The sequence below is a fragment of the Giraffa tippelskirchi genome, chromosome 10 (assembly GCF_054371585.1).
Source record: "Giraffa tippelskirchi isolate mGirTip1 chromosome 10, T2T-mGirTip1v1.2.pri, whole genome shotgun sequence".
NCBI classification, from domain to species: Eukaryota; Metazoa; Chordata; class Mammalia; order Artiodactyla; family Giraffidae; genus Giraffa; species Giraffa tippelskirchi.
The window spans coordinates 141,706,257-141,729,817 of record NC_137284.1 but is presented as its reverse complement, the minus strand read 5'-3'; the positions used below and the strand labels follow the sequence as shown (position 1 = coordinate 141,729,817).

General features: G+C 44.1%; 1 protein-coding gene across 4 annotated transcripts in view; it reads right to left on the bottom strand.

Annotated features, from left to right (window-relative positions):
* LRGUK (leucine rich repeats and guanylate kinase domain containing) overlaps window positions 1–23,561 on the bottom strand; it is a 121,443-nt gene that overhangs the window by 27,703 nt on the left and 70,179 nt on the right. For 2 of the 4 annotated variants that reach the window (XM_081532923.1, XM_081532922.1), the window contains exons 12-16: window positions 17,600–17,696; window positions 13,528–13,641; window positions 10,955–11,156; window positions 9,536–9,631; window positions 193–2,672 (exon numbers count right to left, since the gene is read on the bottom strand). In XM_081532923.1, the coding sequence (XP_081389049.1) occupies window positions 823–2,672; window positions 9,536–9,631; window positions 10,955–11,156; window positions 13,528–13,641; window positions 17,600–17,696 (2,359 nt within the window). In that variant the 3' untranslated portion in view covers window positions 193–822. The remainder of the gene's footprint in view (window positions 1–192; window positions 2,673–9,535; window positions 9,632–10,954; window positions 11,157–13,527; window positions 13,642–17,599; window positions 17,697–23,561) is intronic. The other 2 variants (XM_081532925.1, XM_081532926.1) reach the window with 2 other exon arrangements.

Genomic DNA, 23,561 nt, shown 5'->3' with positions numbered 1-23,561 from the left:
CTGGGAGATGGTGAAGGACAGGGGAGCCTGGTGTGCTGCAGTCCAAGGGGTTGCAAAGAATTGGCCACGACTGAGCGACTGAAGAAAAACAAAAGAAAACTTAGTGGCTGTAAGGCATTGCTTCAGACAGAGCCTGCAATCATGTTGGAATTCGTGTAAGTCTGGACACAAAGCACCTTTGCTGATACCAACCTTTCAGACCTGCTCTGTCTGCTGGAGCAGGGGAACCACTTGCTGGCATACCCCACCACCACAGGGTTGCTTTTCCAGGCTGAGATGGCAAGCCTCAAAGGAGATACTGAAGTGTATAGATCGGCTGCCTTCTAAGAATCCAATGGCAGGCCTTCCCAGCTACAATGACTAGGGGTTGCAGGAGGAAGCTGCTATACAGACCATAGCGCCCTGACCATAGCTTTGCACAGCTTTAGGGGGCACAGATGTCAATGACCTGGTGGCCCCGGGATGGCTCACACCTTGGTGCTCTGACTGCCTTGAGCTTGAAGCCTTCCCTTCTGGTTGCCGGGCTCCCCAGCAGATGCCTGATTCTGGGGTGCAGCCGGGCTGGTGTTCCCTGGGGCTCCCCTGTGTTTCCAGGTGCCTCTCTCTTTGGCTTGCTGCCTGGAAGCTCGGTCCAGTCTGGCTGGCTCCCTGCTTGGCTTGGGTGTCTTTGACATACTGCTGGACGGGGCCACGCTGTCCTGCTCTGGGGGATCTGAAGAAGTCTCTCCTGTCTGAGACCTACCCCTTCTATGACCCTCTTTTTTTCTCCTTGGATGCTCACGGGCAGCAGAGTTCTCCGGTGCTGACTCTGCAGAGACCTCCTCACTCCTGGGGGGGTCTCCTGAGAGAGGGTTGACCTTCTGGAGTTGTTTGATCACTACTGAGGGTAGTTGCATTTTCTTGAGATAAACCTTCAGAATCCTCTCTTTTCAAAGCCGGTCCTTTCTTCCAGCTGGCTTCCTTCTGAACCAGGTCATTTGCGGGGAGGTTGGCATGGGCCTTTTTCCTGGAATGATGTACGTTTTCCCTTTTCTCTTCCTGGACCTGGGCATCTTTAGGCACTGGTTCAGTGTCGGGTGGTTCAGGAATGTCTGGTATCTGGACTTTTCCTCTCCGATTCCCTTGAGGGCTCCGGGGAGGGCTGGGGTTGGGGTGGCTAGGGGCCTTGCGGGGGGTTGGCTTCCTCTGGGATTCTGGCTGCAAGGCTGCATGGGGGCCTCCAGGTGGTGCCCTTTTCAGGTGTGTGGGCCCTTTAGGGGTCTCTCCGTGGCCAGGAAGTTTTTTTTTCCTAGCTCCTGTGGGCTGTCCTGGCCTGTGGTTTTGGGGTGAGGCATGCGTATCTGGAACCTTCTTGCTGGAGGAGTGGCCTGCCTTGGGGGTCTGCCTTTCTTTGGCAGACCTCGAATCAGAAGGAGCCGTGTTCTGAGGCAGCTGTTCTGAGAAAGGAGTGGAAATTCGGGGGAGCTTGATTAAGTGGGTCTCCCCTTCCTGGGGTGGGTGGGGGGCAGCTGATGGCTCCTGCACCGGAGGACTGATAAGAGGGAGTTTCACCTCCTGGACTTTCTCTTCTTGGACTTGCTGGGGGCCAGGGCCCTGATGGGGGCTTGGGTTGGGTGGCTGTTTGGAATGAGGGGAGCTGATGAGAGGAAGTTTACTGGGGTCTTCGTCCTGAGCTACCAGGGGCCTGGGAGAGGGAGTCACAGTTTGATCTGAGGCTGTTCCGAGGGCCTCCTCCCTGCTGGGTGACAGGAGTTTGGGCGTGGGCCTCCGACTCTGGAACGGAGCGAGGACCCGGGGCTGGGGCAGCCTGGTGGGAGCCAGCCGGCTTCTGGGAGGAAGAGTCTTGGGGTCCCCCCTGTCCTGGGTCTGTAGGGTATCTGTTGAGTCCTGGGGATGTGGCATTTGTGGGTACGGAGTGTCGACCCGGGCAACTTCCGCTTTGGGGACGCCCTCCTCGGGAGGTTGTCGAGAGCCTCCTGGAGGTTGTCCAGGCCTAACCTCGTCAGGGCCGGAGGGATCTCTGGGAGGATCATGATGGGAACTGCTGGCTGGCAGGCTGGCTAACCCGGTTTCCCCCTCCTGGATTCCCCGGGGGCTGAAGGATGCTGGGTCAGATCTCTGTGGAAGTTCAGAGCAGGGAGGGCTGCTGGGGGTTACCCTGGCCTCCCCTGATTCTTCATCCCGATCCAGCTGAGGGCCCTGGGCTGGCGGCAGGTCAGGACGCTGAAGAGGCCCTTGGGAAGGAGTGGTGGCAGGCTGTCCCTCTTCACCTGCTTTCACCTCGGATGTCTGGGCCTCATTCTCAGGCGGATTTGTGGTTGCTGTTTTTGAAGAAAGAGCCGATTGTTGAGCATCGCCTTCCTTTCGGTTTGGGGATAAGTCTTGGGCCTTCTGGGGAAGACCAGCCGCTGACGGGCTGGGCTCTGCAGGAGGTTCAGCGCTGACATGGCTCTCGGGAGAAAGCCCTTTTTGAGGGGCTGCTCCCTCCTGAGTCAGCTCCTGGTTCTGGGAGGGAGCTAGGCTCTGATTTTCAGGGACATTTGTGGGGATCCTCTTTCCAGAGAGATGCTGTGTTATCTGGCCATCTGCTTGTAGTTTCGCCAAGCGCCTTGGGGATGGAACCAGATGTGCTGGCACCCCAGAAGCAGTCTTCTTGCTAGAGGGAGCTCCTGCTTTAATATAAAAAGAAGTTAGCTAAAAAACATATTAACAAATGCAACAATGTAACTTTAGAAATTAATAACAGAAAATATCTTTCCTTTTTTGTTGATGTACACAGGACCTTGAAAAGAATAAAATTACACATATAGAAGAATTTAACCACCCCTCCTCCTTGGGATACTAAGCACATAGAATTCTCTTATTTAATGGAATCAGAGCAATTTGGGGGCTTCTCATGTGGCGCTAGTGGTAAAGAACCTGCCTGCTAATGCAGGAGACATAAGAGACGCAAGTTTGATTCATGGGTTGGGAAGATCCCCTGGGGGAGGAAATGGCAACCCACTCCAGTATTCTTGCCTGGAGAATCCCATGGACAGAGGAGCCTGGTGGGCGACAGTCTATGGGGTCGCAATGAGTTGGACACGACTGAAACAACTAAGCATGCAGAGTAACTTTTAGTCAAAGGAAAGCATAAACTTTTATGAATAAACATGAAGAGGCTTCTTCACAGAACTGACATTTATATTCAGGTCTGAGAATGGGCCAGAATATTTTCTAAATGAATGACATTTTCATTTCACCAGCTTAGAGGTCAATGCTACTTTTCACAGTAGAAACTAGAGGATGGACAGCTAAGCCAGACCAAGTCTGATTGGTTTCCTTGTTTAGTGGCCTTTTTCCTTGTCCCATAAAGAAATTGTGAGCTCTGTGAGGAATACTTAGCAAGGTGCAGAAGCTCAGCAGGCACTCAGTAAGGGAGTGGTGAATGGAGGGAGGAAGGAAAGGACAGATCCAGTGGGATCCCACAAGGCACCCAGTGGCTCAGGGACGTTGCACCTGAGGCTCCACCGTCCAAGCTGCTACCCCATCCCCACTCCACCCCAGCCCCCCTGCCAGGGCAACCTCTTTCCTCCAGGTCCACCCTGGCTTCAAAGGTGACTCAGAGGCCAACATCCATGCTGATGTTGCAGAGAGGGGCTGCCTTCTTCAGTCGCCTGCATGAGAGCACACGTGAGTCTGGCCTCCTGGACACAATCGCCTCAGCAGGCACTCGTTCAGGATGGAACCCCTGGTGTATTCTGGTGGCTCATGGATCACTGGAACCCAGTCCTTAGGACATGGCTCTGAAAGGCTAGTGGTCAGAGGCGGCACACCAGTCAGGAACAGCCTTCAGGAAACTAGCCTCAGCTGACCTTGGGGGAGACTGGCTACCCAGAGGCCGAACCAAATCAGACCTCTGAGGGGAGCCCAGAGTGGTCCATCTCCAGGAGCCACCTGGGCTCCTGGCCACCAGCCCCTCTCCTCCCGCAACGCAGGAGGTGTTCAGACCACTCCGGGTTCTCTCTGACCACTCTGGGTGTGCACCCCGTGTGTCCAGTCAGGTGAGAGGCAACCAGGGACAGGAAGGAGAGGGGGAACAAGGAAAATTTTGCCACGTGATGGGTTTTCTGAGGGGCTGCCCTGTTCATCATTCTTAACATCCTAGTTTATAACAGTTATAAATTAAAATACGAACTTAGTCAAGAAACAAGGTTAAAATAAAACATAAGAAAAGTAAAAAAAAAAAAAAATATCTAGAATAGGCAGGTTCATAGAGACAGAAAGTAGATTAGAGGTTACCAGGGCCTAGGGGTGGGGTGTTGGTTATTGTTGAATGGGTATAGAATTTCTGTTTAGGGTGATGAAAAATACTTAAAATAGGTAGTAGTTATGGTTTGCAACATTGTGAATATAAATGATACCTTTAAGGCATACACTTAAAATGGTTAAAATGGCAAATTTCATGTTTTTTTTTTTTAATCACAATAAAAAGTATTTTAAAAAATAGAAAATTCTAAGAATGGTGAAATCCAATGCTGAAAGTTCTTTGAGCCCTTCTGGTTTCCAATAATCAGATACACAAGGATTTTTCCGCCCCACTTTCACAATTTAATCATTCATATAACTTGGCAAATGATACCAGGCCCCTCATTAGAGATAAAGGCACCACTTTATGGACTAGTAAATTGCTCAGTTTTCCCCTTGCTAGACTCATCATTGCCATCATCATTTTTCTCTATCATTAGTCAGAATTCTGAATAATGATTTTCAAATAAAATTTTGTTTTATGACCTCTGTAGTGAGAACTCAGTTGGATCAGCTTTTTAAAAGCTTTACTGGAAGTACTAACAATTCCAGAAATCACTTGTAAAGTGACAAATGGGGAGAAAAGACATCACATATACTGGGTTGTAAATATAGTGAGTTTTCCCTTATTTTATAGATATTATATTGTTTACTCAGGATTTTTTTTAACTGTCTTGGTTTAGAAGTGAATATTACCTGTATTGTTATGGGGGGAGGAAGGCAATTCTGTACCTTAATTGATACAGGATGGCATCATCGACTCAATGGACATGCGTTTGAGCAAACTCCAGGAATAGTGAAGGACAGGGAAGGCTGGCATGTGCAGTCCATGGGGTCGCGAAGAGTTGGACACAACAGAGAGACGGAACAACTAAAGAACTTGAGGGTTTACAATTACTCTGTGCCCAAAGTTATTATTTTATATTTACATGTATTAAATGAAAATTTAATTAGTCTCTCCTCCAGTGAAGGTTTACACTTGTGGGTCCAGGCTGATGGGCTGCTATACTCAGAACTGATAAACATTGGACGTACTTTCTTCACTTCATTGCACTCTCATCATTAAGTATAGAATTTAAAATTTCATTCTCAAGTACAAATTAGTAACATGAAATTACTAAAGATAAAGCTATATATAAGCAATTCGAATGTTTGGCAATCATTTTCTGTTTGCATTGACACAGGATCACTGTTTCTATGAAAACACTATTGGCCATCAGATTTTTGTCTGCAGTGAAGCTGACCGTATAGATGGACAGTTCAGGCCCATTGTGGAAAACTCTAACTCTGGAAGAACAGATTTTAACGTGTTCCAGAATATTATATATAGTTGTTTTGGGTTTTGCTTCTTAGAAATGGGAGTTCTAATCAAATTAATGATTATTGGTGAAAGTTTGAATGCAAAACTGAGGTTTTCTCTTTCCAGTCCAATTTTTTAATTGCTAAGGCAAAATTGGCTTCATAGAATCTTAAATATTTTTAATTTCAATTTCTTACCTTTGACAGCTCAATTATACATGCAAGTGATTCCACCATACTAAAATTATGGAGTTTTGCTTTTCAGGATCCCATTTACATGCATGAGAGTAATGAAAGTCTTTATATAGACATACCTAAACCACAGACGGAGAAGGCAATGGCACCCCACTCCAGTACTCTTGCCTGGAAAATCCCATGGACAGAGGAGCCTGGTAGGCTGTAGTCCATGGGGTCGCTAAGAGTCAGACATGATGAGCCACTTCACTTTCACTTTTCCTGTGCATGCACTGGAGAAGGAAATGGCAACCCACTCCAGTATTCTTGCCTGGAGAATCCCAGGGATGGCGGAGCCTGGTGGGCTGCCGTCTATGGGGTCGCACAGAGTTGGACACGACTGAAGCGACTTAGCAGCAGCAGTAGCAAACCACAGAACTTTAACTCAGAGTGACCCAGCTCAGAAGGGAGGCCAAGAATTGTGAGCCAGCCGAGCCTGTGGCAGTGACCCTTCTGGGGCTCTGGACCCTTCTCAGGGAGTCATGAGGTTCATCTTAAGGTGATTATGGCTAGGCCTTGCTCTCCCACAGTGAACCTGTTACCATCTGCTCCACGCTCCCTGGCGCGTACCTCACCGCCCAGAGACTCAAGAGGGGCCTCTGGCTCTACTCTCGGGGCACTAGAGACAATGTATAAGCTTCTTAATGAGGACTACGTTAATTAGAATTTTTAAAGTCTTGAATAATATCTGGCCTCCACAAAATCACTTTATGTGCAAATTTATCCTTAAACCATCAGCTGAAAAAAGTACCTTCTTCTACAGACGAACTGCATAAATCAAATAGAGTGTTTGGCTTCTAAAGAAAATACATCAGTTTCCAAATAGTAAGCCTGTCAGAAAAACTGGGGTCTATCAAGGCCAATGATTTGATATATTAAGTACAAACCCTCCCATCTACTATTAAAAGCTGGGATTCTATTAGTCAATAACTGGATGGCCCGATTTCAGGTATTAAATGTATCAGAGAGTGAGAACACTTTAACAAATTCCATAAGTCATACTTTTCATTAAATCAGACAGGTCTAACCTAATTAGTCCAAATAAATGAAGTTTCATAAAACTCTTTAAAACAGAAGTCTGTTTCCTTATACACATGTTATCTGGTCTATTAATCTGTCAAATGGCATACTGCAATCAACATTCAGTGTTCCTGATTGCTGCAGAGTAAGATGAGCTGTGTTGGTAGGGGCGGGGTGGGGTGGGGGGGGTGGCGGTGGCAACATCCCATCCCCCTGGGTGCTAAGTCCTGCTCGGCAGTCACAGTTTAGAGGTGCCCTTGGTGCTGCTGTGTCTCAGTTGCTCAGAACTGCTCAGGCTCAGAGGACCGACTCATGGTTCTCCCAACCCACGAGGGGCTGATTTAAAAGCCAGACACCAACTTATTAATTTACAATGGGAGATGGGCCTCGTGCAGGGATGGGGCAGGGTGCTCTCACCTAGGGGACAGCCCCATAGTGACAGGTCCACTCAGGGGACCGAATCAAACATCAGAGGTTGCTGGGATGGCTAGCAAAGATTTAAAGCAAAGGGAGCCGTATTTCCTCAAGAGAAACTTACATGGAGCTTCCATGGAAGCCTCATGAGATACACTGTACAACTGGATAGGCGAAGCTTTCTAAAGAACAGAGCCTGACGCAGAGGAGGAGGCCAGGCAGGGTGAACACTGCCCACCCCTCATTGGACGTGCCCCTCCACGGACTGAGTGAAACCTTCCCTCCTCCAGGGGTGCCAATTTCGCAAGCGTGCACTTTCTTCTGGTACTTTCTATCACTTGTCTCCTATGAGACACACCTGGGAGGAAAATGCTGGTCACTGTATGTTGGGTGCTACCATTTTCACACCAATCTCATTCCAGGATTCCAAGGGTACCTCACCTTGAGAAAGTGTGTAGAGTTGCAAAACAACACAGTTAGTTTGAACTTTGGCAAAAACCGTGACCTGACCTGCTGCTGGCTGGCCAGGACGCAACCCGGCCAGCAAGATCCTACTGGGCAGGGTCACAAAGGCTAAACCACACGACTGATCGCCTGAACGTACACAAGCGCGAATGCAGGTCAGCCCATCAAAGAACTTCTTTCATGAGGGCATTCTTTGATGATGATGATGATGATGATAGTAAAATACACGTAACCTAAAATTTGCCATCTTCACCATTTTTAAATGGATGGTCCAATAGCATTAAGCACACTCACACCATTCTCCAGCTGATCCCCAGAACTCTTTCCATCTTGCAAAACTGAAACTCTGACACCGTTAAACAACATTCCATTCCTCTCTCTCTCCCAGCCTGTGGCAACCACCCTCCTTCTTTTCTGTCTCTATGATTTTTCTAGTCTAGGTACCTCATATAATTGGAATCATGCAGTATACGTTTTTGTGGCTGGCTTACATAACTTAGCACAATGTCCTCAAGGTTTACCCATGCTGTAGCAGGTGTCAGAATTTCCTTCCTTTTTAGGCTGAATCATATTCTGTTGTATGTACAAACCGTATTTTGTTTATGCATTCATCCACCAATGAATGCTTGGGTCACCTCCACTTTTTGGCTATTGTAAATGCTGCTCCTGTGAACATGGGTGTACAGACATCTATGCAAGACGCTGCTTTCAGTTCTTTCAGGTATATACCCAGCAGTGGAATCACTGGATCATATGGTGTTTCTATTTTTAACTTTTCTTGAAGAACCAACATACTGTTTTCCATAGCAGCTATACCATTTTACATTTCTAATTTCTCCACATCCTTGCCAGCACACTTTCTATTTTTTGTTTTGTTTTTTTCATGGTAGCCATCCTAATGGGTGCAAGGTGGACTTGGGGGAAAACTGTTAAAGACATCTCAAAATACTCATGTACTAAAATTCTAAGTTAGGGCTTTAGAATTCCTAGATTCCAAGGAGAGGCACTCACAAATCCCATTTTATTTGCTGCGCATGGTTCGTGAGGCAGGCATGATTCGTGAGGCATTAACTCCATCTAACAAGAGGGCAAACTGAAGCTCAGAACAGCTAAGCAGCCTGTCCCAGGGGGCAGCCGGGCCAGGACCATGTTTACATCCTCTCCCATTATACTCTGGAGGGCCATGTTTTGAGGACTAGAGCAGCGCAAATAAAGAGGGAAAGAATCTTTTGGATTGAACAATGCTGTCAGATAGAACACCACCCCAGCCCCTAAGGAGCCAAACTTCCCGAAGGCTGAGTTCTGGACCGTGGGACTGACCCGTATCTACTAGTACCGGCCTGCAAGGTACTGCCCGGCACATTCTTAAAGGACAGTCCTCTGAGATCCATTATGGTCACCTTGACAAACAGAGGGACACATCCAGAGGGGCTGATTCACACAGCTTGTTTGTGGGGACAGTAACACCAGAGGAAGGACAGGGATTAAAGAGTAAGAACCAGCTTTAGAGGAATTCCCTGGTGCTCCAGGGTCTAAGACTCTGTGCTCCCACTGCAGGGGGCTTAGGTTTGATCACTGGTCGGCGAACCAGATCCCACGTGTGACAACCAAGAGTTTGCATGCCACAACTAAAGATCCTGTGTGCCACAACTAAGATCTGGCACAGCCAAATACACAAATAAATTTGTTTCTTTAAAAAAAAAAAAAAAAAAAGAACTAGCATTAGCCTGGTTGATGAGTCCTCAAATAACAATCCATAGATCTGTTTTCCTTTCAATGCAAAATAAATTCTGACACAAAAGGGACAGGACTGTACCTGTGGTTGGAGCCAAACTCTTGGCAGTTACCTCAGGAAATCCAAGGTATTCTCTAATGAGCTTACTCAGGTTTTGGTAGGCAACATCCAGATCATCTACAGCAGAGGAGAGAATGTACTTTAGCAACAGACGTATATCAAAACAGAGCCAATCTGTGGCAATAATTTTTTAGCTAGATCTAATTGCATGAATATCATGGTAGGCAGAATTCTAAGACCCAGTGACACTTCACCCTTGCTCAATTACACACACACACACCTTGAGTGTGGGCAGAACCTGTGAATCTGATGAGCTATGACTCCTGTGGTTGTGTTAGGTTGTATGGCATTAGGGACTTTTGCAAATGTAATTACGGTTATTTATCAAGATCCTAATAAATAATTTATTATCCTAATAATAAATATCCTAGTAAAATATCCTAATAAAAAATTAGGGTTATTTAAGAGTTTGGGCTAATCAAAAAGGAGATTATCCAGGTGGGCCTAATCTAATCATATGATTCCCCATAAAAGTAGGTTTTCTGTTTGGAGAAGTATGAGGACACTCGAAGCATGAGGAGGAACTTAATGGGCTGTTGCTGCCCTGAAAGTGGAGGGGGCCACATGCACAGGGCCTGAGAGCAGTCTCTAAAAACTGAGGGTCACCCTTGGCAGACAGACAGCCAGCAATCAGGAACCTCAGTCCTACAACCATAAGAAACTGCCTCCAGTCAACAATAAGAATGTACTTTGGAGCAGGTTTTTCCCTAGTGATCCTATACTTCAAAAATAAAACTTTGCTGAAAGATGGGGAAACAGTGGAAACAGTGTCAGACTTTATTTTTTTGGGCTCCAAACTCACTGCTGATGGTGATTGCAGCCATGAAATTAAAAGACGCTTACTCCTTGGAAGGAAGGTTATGGCCAACCTAGATAGCATATTTAAAAGCAGAGACATTACTTTGCCAACAAAGGTCTGTCTAGTCAAGGCTATGGTTTTTCCAGTGGTCATGTATGGATGCGAGAGTTGGACGGTGAAGAAAGCTGAGCGCCGAAGAATTGATGCTTTTGAACTGTGGTGTTGGAGAAGACTCTTGAGAGTCCCTTGGACTGTAAGGAGATCCAATCAATCCATCCTAATGGAGATCAGTCCTGGGTGTTCATTGGAAGGACTGATGTTGAAGCTGAAACTCCAATACTTTGGCCACTTCATGCGAAGAGTTGACTCATTTGAAAAGGCCCTAATGCTGGGAAGGATTGGGGGCAGGGGAGAAGGGGACAACAGAGGATGAGATGGTTGGATGGCATCAAGGGGTTTGGGTAAACTCCAGGAGTTGGTGATGGACAGGGAGGCCTGGCGTGCTGCAATTTATGGGGTCGCAAAGAGTTGGACATGACTGAGCGACTGAACTGAACTGAACTGAACTGAAAGTTACTGACCTGCATTGATTACTGCATCAAAGTATCCTGGATAGTTCTGATTAATTTTAATATAAAGGTCCACTCTGGAGACAGCAAATTCAATCTCTACACGACTGAATAATCCTTTTCTCCTCAAGTAGCCCTCATATTTTTGCTTGTCCATGGGTACCACCAGGATATATCGAGGCTCAAAATAGGAATGTTTTAAACTTCTTACACCCTATGTATTTAAAGAAAAGATAATATATTAGAAACAGAGACACAATTTAGAAATCATTTAGGAAATATGTGACAAAATAGGTTTAATAAGTACTGAAGAATTTGTTTATTCTGTATAATTAGCTATTATTTTCCTACAAATACCTCAGGATTGGATTATTTCTCTCTGTGTATCAAGTATTTACATTATGATTAGAAAAATAAGAATTCATCCTACCTGGTTATCCTTTAACCATTCTAAGGAACATGACTGTTGAAAAAGAAAATTGCTAGAGACCAATAGGTATGCTCACAGAATACTGCATATTTATAACTGAAAAGCAATTTCAATTCTTCCTTTCAAAAGGCATCGTTGCAGCTGCAGGAGACAGAGATCTTACCCGAGAGAAAGGTTCCTCTGTTTCCCCTTTGTCATCAACTTGGTCCCTTCCTGTTCCTATTACATCTCACAGCCTGTACCCAGAGCATGGGAAGGCCAGGCTCCTGATACCCTGATCACCAGGAGCCCACACAAAGCAGGGAAGCAGTGGTAGGTAGTAGTGCTCTGAGGGACCAGGGGCCTGGGTCAGGACTGCAGCTCACCGGCTACTGTGACTCTGCCAACTCCTCTGTGAAATGGAAGTTCTTTCAAATGGACTCTGAAGTTCCTTCCATCTCAATCCAACCATCAGTAATTTAACTCAGTGTTCAAAATCTTTGTTTTTAAAAATTCAAGGGGAAGAAATAGAGACTCTTTTTTTTTAAAAAAAAACAATGTCTAAAAGGGTCAATGACAAGGAGAGTTTGGAAAAATGATTTAGCTGGGAAGAACCAGGAATAGAGCCTGGTTTATAGACTCAACCTCCTGGAAAGGAGTAGGAGGAAGCTCTCAGGGAGGAAAAAAGTAAAAAAAAAAGGTGGACACTGGAGCTGGGAGTGTCTACACTCAAAGATGCCTACTTTTTGTTTCTGCCTTGTTCAAGGAAGACATTTTCTGGGAAAGGTCTTTGTTGTTGTTGTTGTTGTTGTTCTGGCTAATTAGCATAGAAACAAAGTAAACCTTCTTAAGGATGAACAACCAATCAATTGCAGGAAGATAAGAACTGCAGAGTTTTAAAGTTAGGAAAATTAATGAGCTGGAAGAAATGTGATCACTTTCACTGAAGTGAGGCAACACTTATCTCCTGGACGGTAGCCCACCAGGCTCCTCTGTCCAGGGGATTCTCCAGGAATATGGGACCAGGTTGCCATCCCCTTCTCCAGGGGATCTTCCAGACCCAGGGATTAAACCCAGGTCTCCTGCATTGCAGGTGGATTCCTTTATTGTCTGAGCCACCAGGGAAGCCCTTGTGGGGACTAGACCAACACAAAAGACCAAAAAGGAATCACAGTCTCCTGCTCGTCAAAGTCAGAGAGGAAAAAAATTTAAGGAGAGGTAGTCAATAGTAACGGAATACCTGACTTACCTAGATTTTGTTTTCTGTGTGTTTGGTCTAATGGGATCCTTTTTATCACTTTTTTTCTTTCTGACTAAAAAAATGTTACACTGTTCAGAGAAGGTAACTTGAAAAAAAAATCAACTGTATTTGAAGATCTCAAATATTTAACATAACTACATACTTTTTAAAACAAATGAGTAGGATATTCCTGGTTTTACACTGGAGTCAATTTGAGAGAGACTTCTTTATAGTCTAACTCCAGAAGATCACTGGGGGAAGATTTGATATTGGGGAAGAGAGAAAGATCTGCTGAAATCTGCAAACCTAAATTGCTAAAAAAAATATGGAAAAATAGTAACCAGTGAGCAGCCGAAATCAAATGCCAGCCTACCCTAGGCATCTCCCCTGGAGAAGGGAGAGACACACTCAACAGCAGGGACCTGCCACTGTCCTGGGGGGACAGGGAACGACCTTCACACCCTGTGGGAAGCGTTTTCTCTGATATCACTTATAGAAACAGAGAACCATGCTCTAAAAAGAAGAAGGGATGATTCAGAGAAGAAATAACTCAGAAAATAAATCTTGAGTGGCGGTTCTACTCCATAGCATTTGGGTGATGTCTTGTTATCTAACTCCACTTGAATTATTTATAACTTCCTAAGCTAATCAAAAACTTAAAATTTCACATTATTATTACTTTTTAACTTTTTGGCCACGCTATGTGGCATGCAGAATTTTAGCTCCCTGACCAGGGATTGGACCCGAGCCTCCTGCAGTGGGAGCATGGAGTCTCAACCACTGGACCATGAGGGATGTCCCTATATCTCACCTTTCGTATGCATTCCTTTCAGGCCTAGAAGTGTGCTGCCTGCACACCATAGCCTCCTCCCCAGTCCCAAATATATACACAGTTTTACACACTAAAAAGAAATTGATTGAATGGAAAGTACTTACTTCTATTTCCATATGAACACAGCTTGCTAAACCATCTCTCGCGATACCTTCTATGGTGTCCCTACTTAATCCGTACTTGTGATTACCGTAATTAAAGGTTAGAATGAATTTCCCCTGCAAGGGAAGAAGTAAAAAGACTTTCCAATAACAGCTGCCATCATGGAATTTAATATAAATTAAATGACTTGATGTCTTCTTTCTATATGATTCCATAAAACTTACAAATATTAGCAATTATACAAGGATGACAATGGGTTTAAGAAACTTAATATCAAACTGTGATGGAGAAATTCATTCAGAATTCCTAGCTGGCAAAAAAAAGGGCTTTTGGAGATAATCTGCTGACCAAATGTTAGAGCAGAGTGAAGGCAATGAAGCTTATGGTAAACAGATCATTTTGCTCCCTGACCCACTTCCTGCCAAACGTGTGCTATAAACCTTCATTACGGAGAGAGCAAAACTAATAGTTCACTTTGTGCCTCAACCACTTTGGCTCTCCCAGCGCACCAGCTCTCCCCCAAAAGCTTCCATTCCCAAAGGCCTTGCACTCCCAGATAAGCCTGAAGGCCGTGAATTACAGCCACATCCTCACACGTTTGCATTCTGAGATAAGCTGTAAAAAACAGACCCCTCCTGCTTTTCCTCATAAACACAGCTTTTTATTGGAACTGCCCCAGGTGTATTCAGCAGCATTGTTGTGTGCCCTCTAGACACCTGAGGTATAAATACTGCCTTCTCTTTATATTCCAGAAGCCCAGTTCTTCCTGAAACCGTAGTCATGTGTAAAAAAGAAAGAAAGAAAGAAAAAAAAGAACTAGAAACATCTCTCAAAATTGTCTTGACTTTTCCTTTGATGATATGATATTTACTAAATTACAAGGTGGATTCTGATGACAACAGAAGGAAGAAAAATGTGGACATCCTTGGCCACTATGACTCCTCTGATAGATGATTTTGAAATAAATAATGAAGTGAAAACTCCTAAGGCTGAGTCCCATCCACTGAAGCCCCGCAACAGCCAGCATCGTCATTACAAACAGTAGCAGTTCGGGGGTCTCTGATGCTACCCTGTGCCTCCTGGCCTGGAGGTTCTGGAGATCCGTGGGGATGCAGGGTGGGCTACCTGTCGGGGGGTGGTGTTGGAAGGCCATGAAACACAGGGTGTCCCTCAGGTGGGATGGGTCTCTGGGGCATGTGTCTGGTGCGGGCAATGAGAAAAATCCACACCCCCCTGTAATCAAATGAAATCTATGTTATATGTTTTAAAAGTTAAAGACTCAACAATAAATACCCTTAATACTTTACCCACTCTGTGTCATACTGTGTTCTTTGTAACAAACACTATGACTCCTTTCCTTTTAATATCTATATTATATATAGATATATATATATGTGTGTGTGTGTATATATATATGTGTGTGTGTGTATATATACACACACACACACACACACACACACAGATAAACAGATCTCTGAATCTCTTGTCAGGTATGACATATTTTATCTTGTTTACTGTTACTCACCCTGTTTTTAAAACGTATATTTGAATCACTTTCCAGATGTATACTATGAGTTTGCTTACTTGTGTCTACAAGGGCACACAAGTGGATCCCAAAAACATTTTTTGGAAGAAGGTAGGCTTGGCAGAAATCTTGCATTGTACTTGTGTACATAAAACAAGTCTTATTCAACTGCTTTGTTAAGAATTGAGATGAGTGGTCCCCCAGCTGCTGGAGAGGTATACTCCTTTCATGGCTTCCTGCCTGTGGATTTCTTCATACATAGCAATAATCTTATCTCAGACACCTCCAGATCTGCTGTCTTATTTCCAGCAGGGAAGAAGAGGCTGTGCAGGTGAGTGACTGTGTGTATGGCCTGAAGAAGGGTTCACGTGTCTGTGGGCACGTGGAGGGATGATCTGTGTTTTGGGGGGTGTGGAATGTATATGGGAGTGTGTGCTAGTCTACGTGTACCCATCAGAGTGGGGAGGTGTGACTGCCCACAGCAGGTGTGCAGGGTGGGGTGTGCCGGGGTTGTCTGCTAAGGGGGACTGTGACTTGGAAGGGGACAGGCTGGCTGGGGAGTGTTCCGTAGAGGGGTTCTGTGTACGGAGGCTGAGTGTGTGGGTGTGACTGGTACAGCTGACAAGGTGTCCTGAGTTTCTCCTCTCTAGGTTTGTCTCTCTTCATGAAACAGCCTCAAGCTCCCTTTAAAGAAAAGATCTTAACTACAAAATTCAAGTTAAAGATGATGATATCACAGTGAAGTCATGCATGTTAGCAGAGGCAGTAAAAATGAGTGCTTTTCCAGTACACAAGAACTTTCGCAGTGAGAGTAAAACTAGTAGACTAAATACAGTACAGACATATGGTGATTTCTTAGACTAGGAACCGTGGGACTTACTTGATTACGGACATGATAAGGTCTGAAACATCAGGGGAGCCCGAGGGGCACTGAGAGCAGTGGAACTAAATCAAGAAAAAATGCCCCAGGCTCTACCACAAGAAATTAACAGCAGTGTGGGGAACTAGTTGTCTTTCAACCCAGAGTCCTAAGAGAATGCTTCTTACTAATATCAAGATAACTCCTCAGATTTCTATTATGGCTTTTAGAAATATAAAGTCTCAGAGTACCCTTGGTACATTAAACCGAACTTCTAAAACATAGCCCTAGGAGAGAAAATCATAAAGAATTTCCAAGATGTTCTTCTGACAAGATTAGAGAGAAAATGGGGACTATAGGGCTTTCTCACTTGGTTTCTCTGTGAATGCAAGAGAAAATATGTACCATATGTAAAGCTGGTCATTCAAAATTAAACTCATAGCAACTGCAGAGCTATGCTTAAATGCTCCACAATTGCCTGCAGGGTATTTGAGGATGGGGCAGAGAAAGGACAGATGAAGGAGCAGGGGGGAGAGAGGAGGGAGCCTGCAGTAGTAAGAGCATCACTGGTTGGATGGTAATCTTTCAAAAGCAGAAACAGAGATTAGTCCTTAATCCTGTCCTTCACTAGGCTTCAGGGGGAAAAAAAAAAAAGTGGAATAGGATTAATTTAGTGATAGAAAGATGATGATAAGATAAACAAAATTATTAGCCCATGCCTGAAAAGAGAATAAAAGGCTTACAGATTTATCAGTAGTGATGAAGATATGAGATACTCTTTAACTGAAGTCTTGGGTGGATAATGTATTGACTTTAGCATATATCTTTGACAGATAAAACACACTAGGGTTGTGAGGATTCCCTTTGCATGCGAAGGGCCAAGAAAGAACAAATAAATTATTTTTAAGGAAATGAACTCAGAGACAAGGTTGTTGTGAATTACTACCAATGACTGGATGATCAGGGTTTCGGGGGTAAAGCCTTAAATTGAATAAAACTGTCCAGAGCTCCTATGAAAGGGACCAGAGCAGGGTAGTGACCCTCACCCAGGAAAGCCACAGATCTCAAAGAAATGAGGAATATTCTCTCATCTAATGTCAAGGGCTTCCAGCTGCGTTAGCGACTTGCCTGCCGGCTCTCTGGGACTGAGGACTTCTCACACAGCGATGTTTCAGGGGAAGGTTAAGGCTGTGTAAGTGTCCAGGGCAGACCAACTGGCTGAAATGGTGTGTAGGGTCACAATTAGAAAGCACCAAAGATAGCAAACAGAGGGAGTGGTCTATGGACAGAACACGCCAACTCCCTGGAAGTGCTCAATTCATAAGCTAGCTGCGTAATATCAGTTCTGTGGGAGTCGTTTATCTTGAGTAAAATCTGATCATAAATAGCAGCACCTGACAAACACAGATCTCAAGAACTTTTCACCTGACAAACACAGATCTCAAGAACTTTTCACAGTGCTCTTTCTTCCATTTTCTTAAAACATCTCTCTATTTGGTTTCATTGGAAATTTACAGTATTTTCTCCAAGATCATAGAGCAGCGTGTGGATGATGATATATCAAAGGTATTAAACACACAATTCAATGAGAATACATCCATGTAATTGCTCTTTTTCTTATCAAGATTTCCTAATACTTCTACCAGAGAACATGTATTTCTTGTGCATTACACATAAAGAACATTCTTACCATGTTTTGCATTTCATCAAAAACTTCTTGAGAGATAAAATGATAATCAACCCGATCTCCTTCTCCAAAGTAAGGTGGTCTGGTGGTGTGACAGGCCCTGAAAACAGAAAGTAGATAACTCCTGTCTCTTTCTATTAATTTGAAATTCAAAATAGAAAAGGTTTTGGCATAAAGTATGTTTTAAAAAATTAAAATGGATCCACAAATCGTAAAGTAATGTAACCATGAAAACCATGAGGTTTTGCAGTGCTAGACACATTCACTTGCTATACTGTATAGGGATTATACACATTTTGAGTTCAGTTCAGATCAGTCGCTCAGCTGTGTCTGACTCTTTGCGACCCCATGGACTGCAGCATGTCCGGCCTCCCTGTCCATCACCAGCTCCCGGAGTTTACTCAAATTCATGTCCATTGACTTGGTGATGCCATCCAACCATCTCATCCTCTGTCATCCCCTTCTTCTCCTGCCCTCAATCTTTCCCAGCATCAGGGTCTTTTCAGATGAGTCAAGTGTTCGCATGAGGTGGCCAAAGTTTTGGAGTTTTAGCTTCAACATCAGTCCTTCCAATGAACACCCAGGACTGATCTCCTTTAGGATGGACTGGTTGGATCTCCTTGCAGTCCTAGGGATTCTCAAGAGTCTTCTCCAGCACCACAGTTCAAAAGCATCAATTCTGTGGCGCTCAGCTTTTTCTTACAGTCCAACTCTCACATCCATACATGACCACTGGAAAAACCATAGCCTTGACTAGATGGACCTTTGGTGGCAAAGTAATGTCTCTGCTTTTTAACATGCTGTCTAGGTTGGTCATAACTTTCCTTCCAAGGAGTAAATGTCTTTTAATTTCATGGCTGCAGTCACCATGTGCAGTGACTTTAGAGCCCCCAAAAATTTAGTGTTGGATTATCAACACTAAGTTTTCACTTATTGTTCTTTACCACCTTCTGAGTCATGACCTCTGATATCACATCATCAAACTTTAAGAAATAAAACAATATTTATCACTCATATACTTTTCACCTAAATGTTTTCATACTCTCCCTGGTCTATGGCTATTTTCTGGAATGCTCCCTACCCCATTCCTCTATCTGGTTAGCCCACTTGTCTTCAGGACTCAGTTTAAGTGTCACTCTCAAAAGGCCTTTCTGGACCCTCTGTGGCTGGGTTATGCACCTCTTCTTTATCCACCTGCAGTCTCAGTGCCTGCCGCCAACTCCTCCCCCACCCCTTTGTTCAGGACCCCATCTCCTCCACTGCTGGAGGGTGGAGACCAGCTCGTTCCTCATTTCTGCCACACTCATCAATCTATATGAACTTCCCATGAGAATTCGTGATTCCAACACTGAATGGCATTCTCAGCTCAACCAGAGAGGGCTTTTCTGCCCACTGTCTGAAATAGCATCCCCACAGCTTCCCTGGTGGCTCAGATGGTAAAGAATCCACCTACAATGCAGGAGACCCAGGTTTGATCTCTGGGTTGGGAAGATCCCCTGAAGAAGAAAATGGAAAATGGCAACCCACTCTAGTATTCTTGCCTGGAGAATTCCATGAACAGAGAGGAGCCTGGCGGGCTATAGTCCATGAGTCTCAAAGAGTCAGACACGACTGAGCACATACATGCACACATCCCACCCAGCTCACCACACCCAATTACTCTGTTATTCCTTCTCTTTTCATTTTTTTCCCTATCCTTCCCAGGAGGATGTATGAATAGTAAAGGGAACACTTTATGTTTCTAAAATTTTTTTAAATTAAATTTTTAAAATTTTCTGCCATACCACAATGTGAATCATCCATAAGTATACATACGGCCCCCCCCTTCTTGAACCTCCCTCCCACCTCTCCCCATCCCACCCCTGTAGGTAGTCACAGGGCACTGGGTTTGAGCTCCCTGTGTCATATAGCAAATTCCCACTAGCTATCTGTTATACATATGGTAATGTATGTGTTTCAATGCTACTCTCTCAATTCATCCCACCCTCTCCTTCCCCCGCTGTATCCACAAGTCTGTTCTCCATGTCTGTGTCTCTATTCCTGCCCTGCAAACAGGTTCATCCTTACCATTTTTCTAGAGTCCACATATATGCATCAATATATCATATTTGTTTTTCTCTTCCTGACATACCTCACTTTGTGTAACAGGCTCTAGGTTCATCCACCTCACTAGAACTGACTCAAGTGCATTCCTTTTTATGGCTGAGTAATATTCCATTGTATATATGTACCACAACTTCTTTATCCATCTGGTGATGGACACCTAGGTTGTTTCCATGTCCTCACTATTGTAAATAGGGAGCACTTTTTCTTGTTCATCTTATCTGCCTCTGCATTCACAGTGCCTGGCCCATAGTAGGCATTTACTAAGTATCTGTAACATGAATGAATTAATTGAACATGTGAAGTGGACAGTAGCTGTGATGAGCTCCATTTTAAGATGACTATAAAAATGACTTGCCCAGGGACTTTCCTGGTGGTTCAGTGGTTACGACTCGGGAGTTTTCACTGCAGGGGGCTCAGGCTTGATCCCTGGTTGGGTAACTAAGATCCCACATGACACGTGGCATGCCCCCACCACCAAAAAAAAAAAAAGACTTGTCCAAGGCCATAGAGCAGGCCAATACTGGTCCCCGAACTAAACTGTGACTCCCAACTAGCCCAGGACTCTTAATTTCAGAGATGCTGACTTCCCAATGTTAAGTTCTGGGAATGCAAACTGATTTTTAGATTATCCTATGGCTTTATAACAGGAGATGCAAATAACTAGACACATGACATGCTATTTCATTGACTCTTCACAAAAAGACATGAGGTAGGTATTATTATCATGACCAATGGGTATATTACCATTACCACTGTTATTACCTCATTACCACTGTTCTCATTTTACAGATGATGAAACTTGAGACACAGCAGTGAAGTAACCTGACTCAGTAACAACCACAGGATGACACCGAAGTCAAGACCTTTCAGGATCACACTAAGAGGGTAAAGTCACAACCTCAAAATCTTCTCCATTTCAAAATCAAAAACAAGCTTTTATAATTCATACTATTGTTCCCCTGCCTTATATAGCCAAGAACTAACAATACTATAAATGTAAAGGTTTTAAGATCACATTTAAATTGCATACTCAGGAAAGTGCACACATTCTAAGAGAAGGCCGTCCAAACACCATGACCTTTGTTGTGCTGTTTGCTTGCACCGACATCTCTTCCCACCATCGGGCAGGGACCCGAGACCCTCTGTTTGTTGGTGTCCTTGACAGTCAGGACAGGTCACTCAGTGACTTCGCTTTGGGTACCGCGCACCCTTAGTGCAGCCTTTACACACTCTACTGAATTTGCATTTTCCAACAAAGGAAATGAGTGGCAGGGATTTTCTCAGAATTTCTAAAAGAAAGACAAAGCAAAGAAGCAATCTGAAGCTTCTAGGCAGGTAAATAAAGGGATGGCTTCACTGACATGGAGAATGCTGATGACAGAACTGGCATCCACTGTGGAACTTTCTATTAAGAAGGACCTGAGATGACCTATGGTTTTTGAATCTGTCATCCAGTTTTCACATATAGAAATGTTTGCTCTGTAGCATGCTGTCCAAATATGAATATCTTAAAAAGGAAATACTTCACAGTGAAAGCAATGTGTCATTAAACTTAGATAAACACAATGCCAGATAAAGAAATTTGCTTGGGCCATCACCTTTAATATCTTTCCTCTCCCAAGTCTAAACATAATATCAACTGTAATTTACATTTCTATGAGTTTATTTTTACTAACTTACTGGTTAAATCATGGTAAATTAGTTAAAACCTGGTTTGTGATGGGAGCCATATTCCCTGTTAGTTTCATTTAACAGACAAAAGAGCTGAGTTAGCAATTAACCTCAAACTACAGCACTGTGCTCCAAGTCTAAGGGTGAGTTACACATTCTTAAAGGCCGATTCACTGGCCAGCTGTCATCTAGGATCCTAACAAACCAAGTCCATGGACTAGGGGAGATGATCAGGACAGAAAGGAATCTGGAAGGCCAGGCCAAATAATGAAATGTCACTACATCTGGGAAGATGTAAGAGGGAAGCAGCAAAGATGTCTGAGAAGAGCTAGGAGATGGCTGAGGGAGTAGAAGTTTATTCAGTGTGATTCAGAAGTGTGCAGATTTAGAATCTCAATTCTGGACCAGATTGCCTCAAGAAACAATGAACTTGTTACTGCAAATATTTAGGCAGAGCGCATTTTGGTTGTGAGCGCATCCAAATTCAAGCACATTTATAGAATGCCGTATTGTGAGCAAGGGAACTCTTTCACTGGGTGTTCACAAATGCCCAGGTATTCCAAGGGTGCTTGGTAGGCATGCCGAATTGGTCCCAATGCAAATGTGTATCAGTAAGTCGCTGGACACAATTTAAGAGATCAGGAACAGAAGATTCCAGCATATACTGTGTCTGACTATCAAACTCCAGGAAGCCACTATTCTGTCCACTTTCCAGTAACTACACACCACTTTCTAGTTCGTGCCACCAACACCTGTCACTATATCCTCACCGGTCTCCTAGTTTCCAGCCTTCCCTCCCCAAACCCTCTCCCAAACTGCCCACAGGGGCCACTTTCTAAAATGCAACTGTGACCCTGACACTCCTCTGCTTAGAGATCCTTTATGGTTAGACCCCTAACTTTTTCTCTGGTCCCATCTTCTGCCATCTTCTTCCATGCTTCACGCTTAGGCAGCCTACAGTGTATGTACTCTCAGTTAAGCAAATGTGCCTGTTGTTCTTTCTGCCTAGACTGCATTCCCTGCTCAAATCTCACATCCTATTTACCTCTGATTTCTTCTGTCACAGAGGTTCTTCACTTCCCTCGTCATAGCACCCATCAAACTATCTTGTTAGATGGCTTTACTTAACTGAATCTCATATAGGTTGTAAGCTGCTAGGAGGCCAAGACCCATGTCTGCTTGTTTCACCATTTTATTGCTGGAACAAAGCACACAGATAGTGCTTAAGAAACACTGACTGAAAGAATAAATAAACCATTGTACTAGTCTGTCACATCTGTATAAAGGGGCATTAGATTAGACGGCACTAGGGAGCTATAGCTCATATCATCTCATTTAGCTCAATAGCTATGGGCCTCTGATTTACTGTATTATTAGTAGAATATATTTAGTAGTCAACATCATGGAAAAGGTTATAAAAATAAAGATTGCTCTAAGACGAATAAAGTTTTGCTTTCATGCCTATTCAGATCACTTTCAAGGCCTGAGTTCTGGAAGATGAACAGGCGTGCTGGTATTTTATTTTTCTTTCATTATCCAGCACTCTTCCAGGAAGCTACTGATCTGTGTAGTAATAGTTGAGACTGGAAATAAATGGAGAGACTCAGAAGGCATGGCCTACCTCTAGGCAATGGATGCGTGCTCAGTTGCTCAGCCATATCTGACTCTTTGTGACCTATGGACTGTAGCCTGCCAGGCTCCTCTGTCTATGGGATTTTCCAGGCAAGAGTACCAGAGTGGGTTGCCACGCCCTCCTCCAAGGGATCTTCCTGACCCAGGGATTGGACCTGCATCTCCTGCATTGGCAGGCAGATTCTTTATCAGTGAACCACCTGGGAGGCCCCATCTCTAGGTCACTTATAACTAATACTGGTAAAGAAAGAACATCCAGCCTATTCCTAAAACCAAGAACAACTAGTAAAATCAGATCCTGAGGCAAGAGAACAATCTCTCAGCCACGCCAATATCTGTTATACTACTGAGTTACATTTTTAATATTTATACATCTAGATATGCAACTCAGCATGTGAATATTTCATTGAATGTCATGGTCTTGGGTAAAGGCAATTTAAAAAGGAAGACAAAATGCCAGGAGAAAATGAGCTAACTAGGAGGGAAAGAAAAGATTCAAGCAAGCGCTAGAGAAAGCACTCTTGTAAATGTTTATGTGTTTCACAATGAGACTATA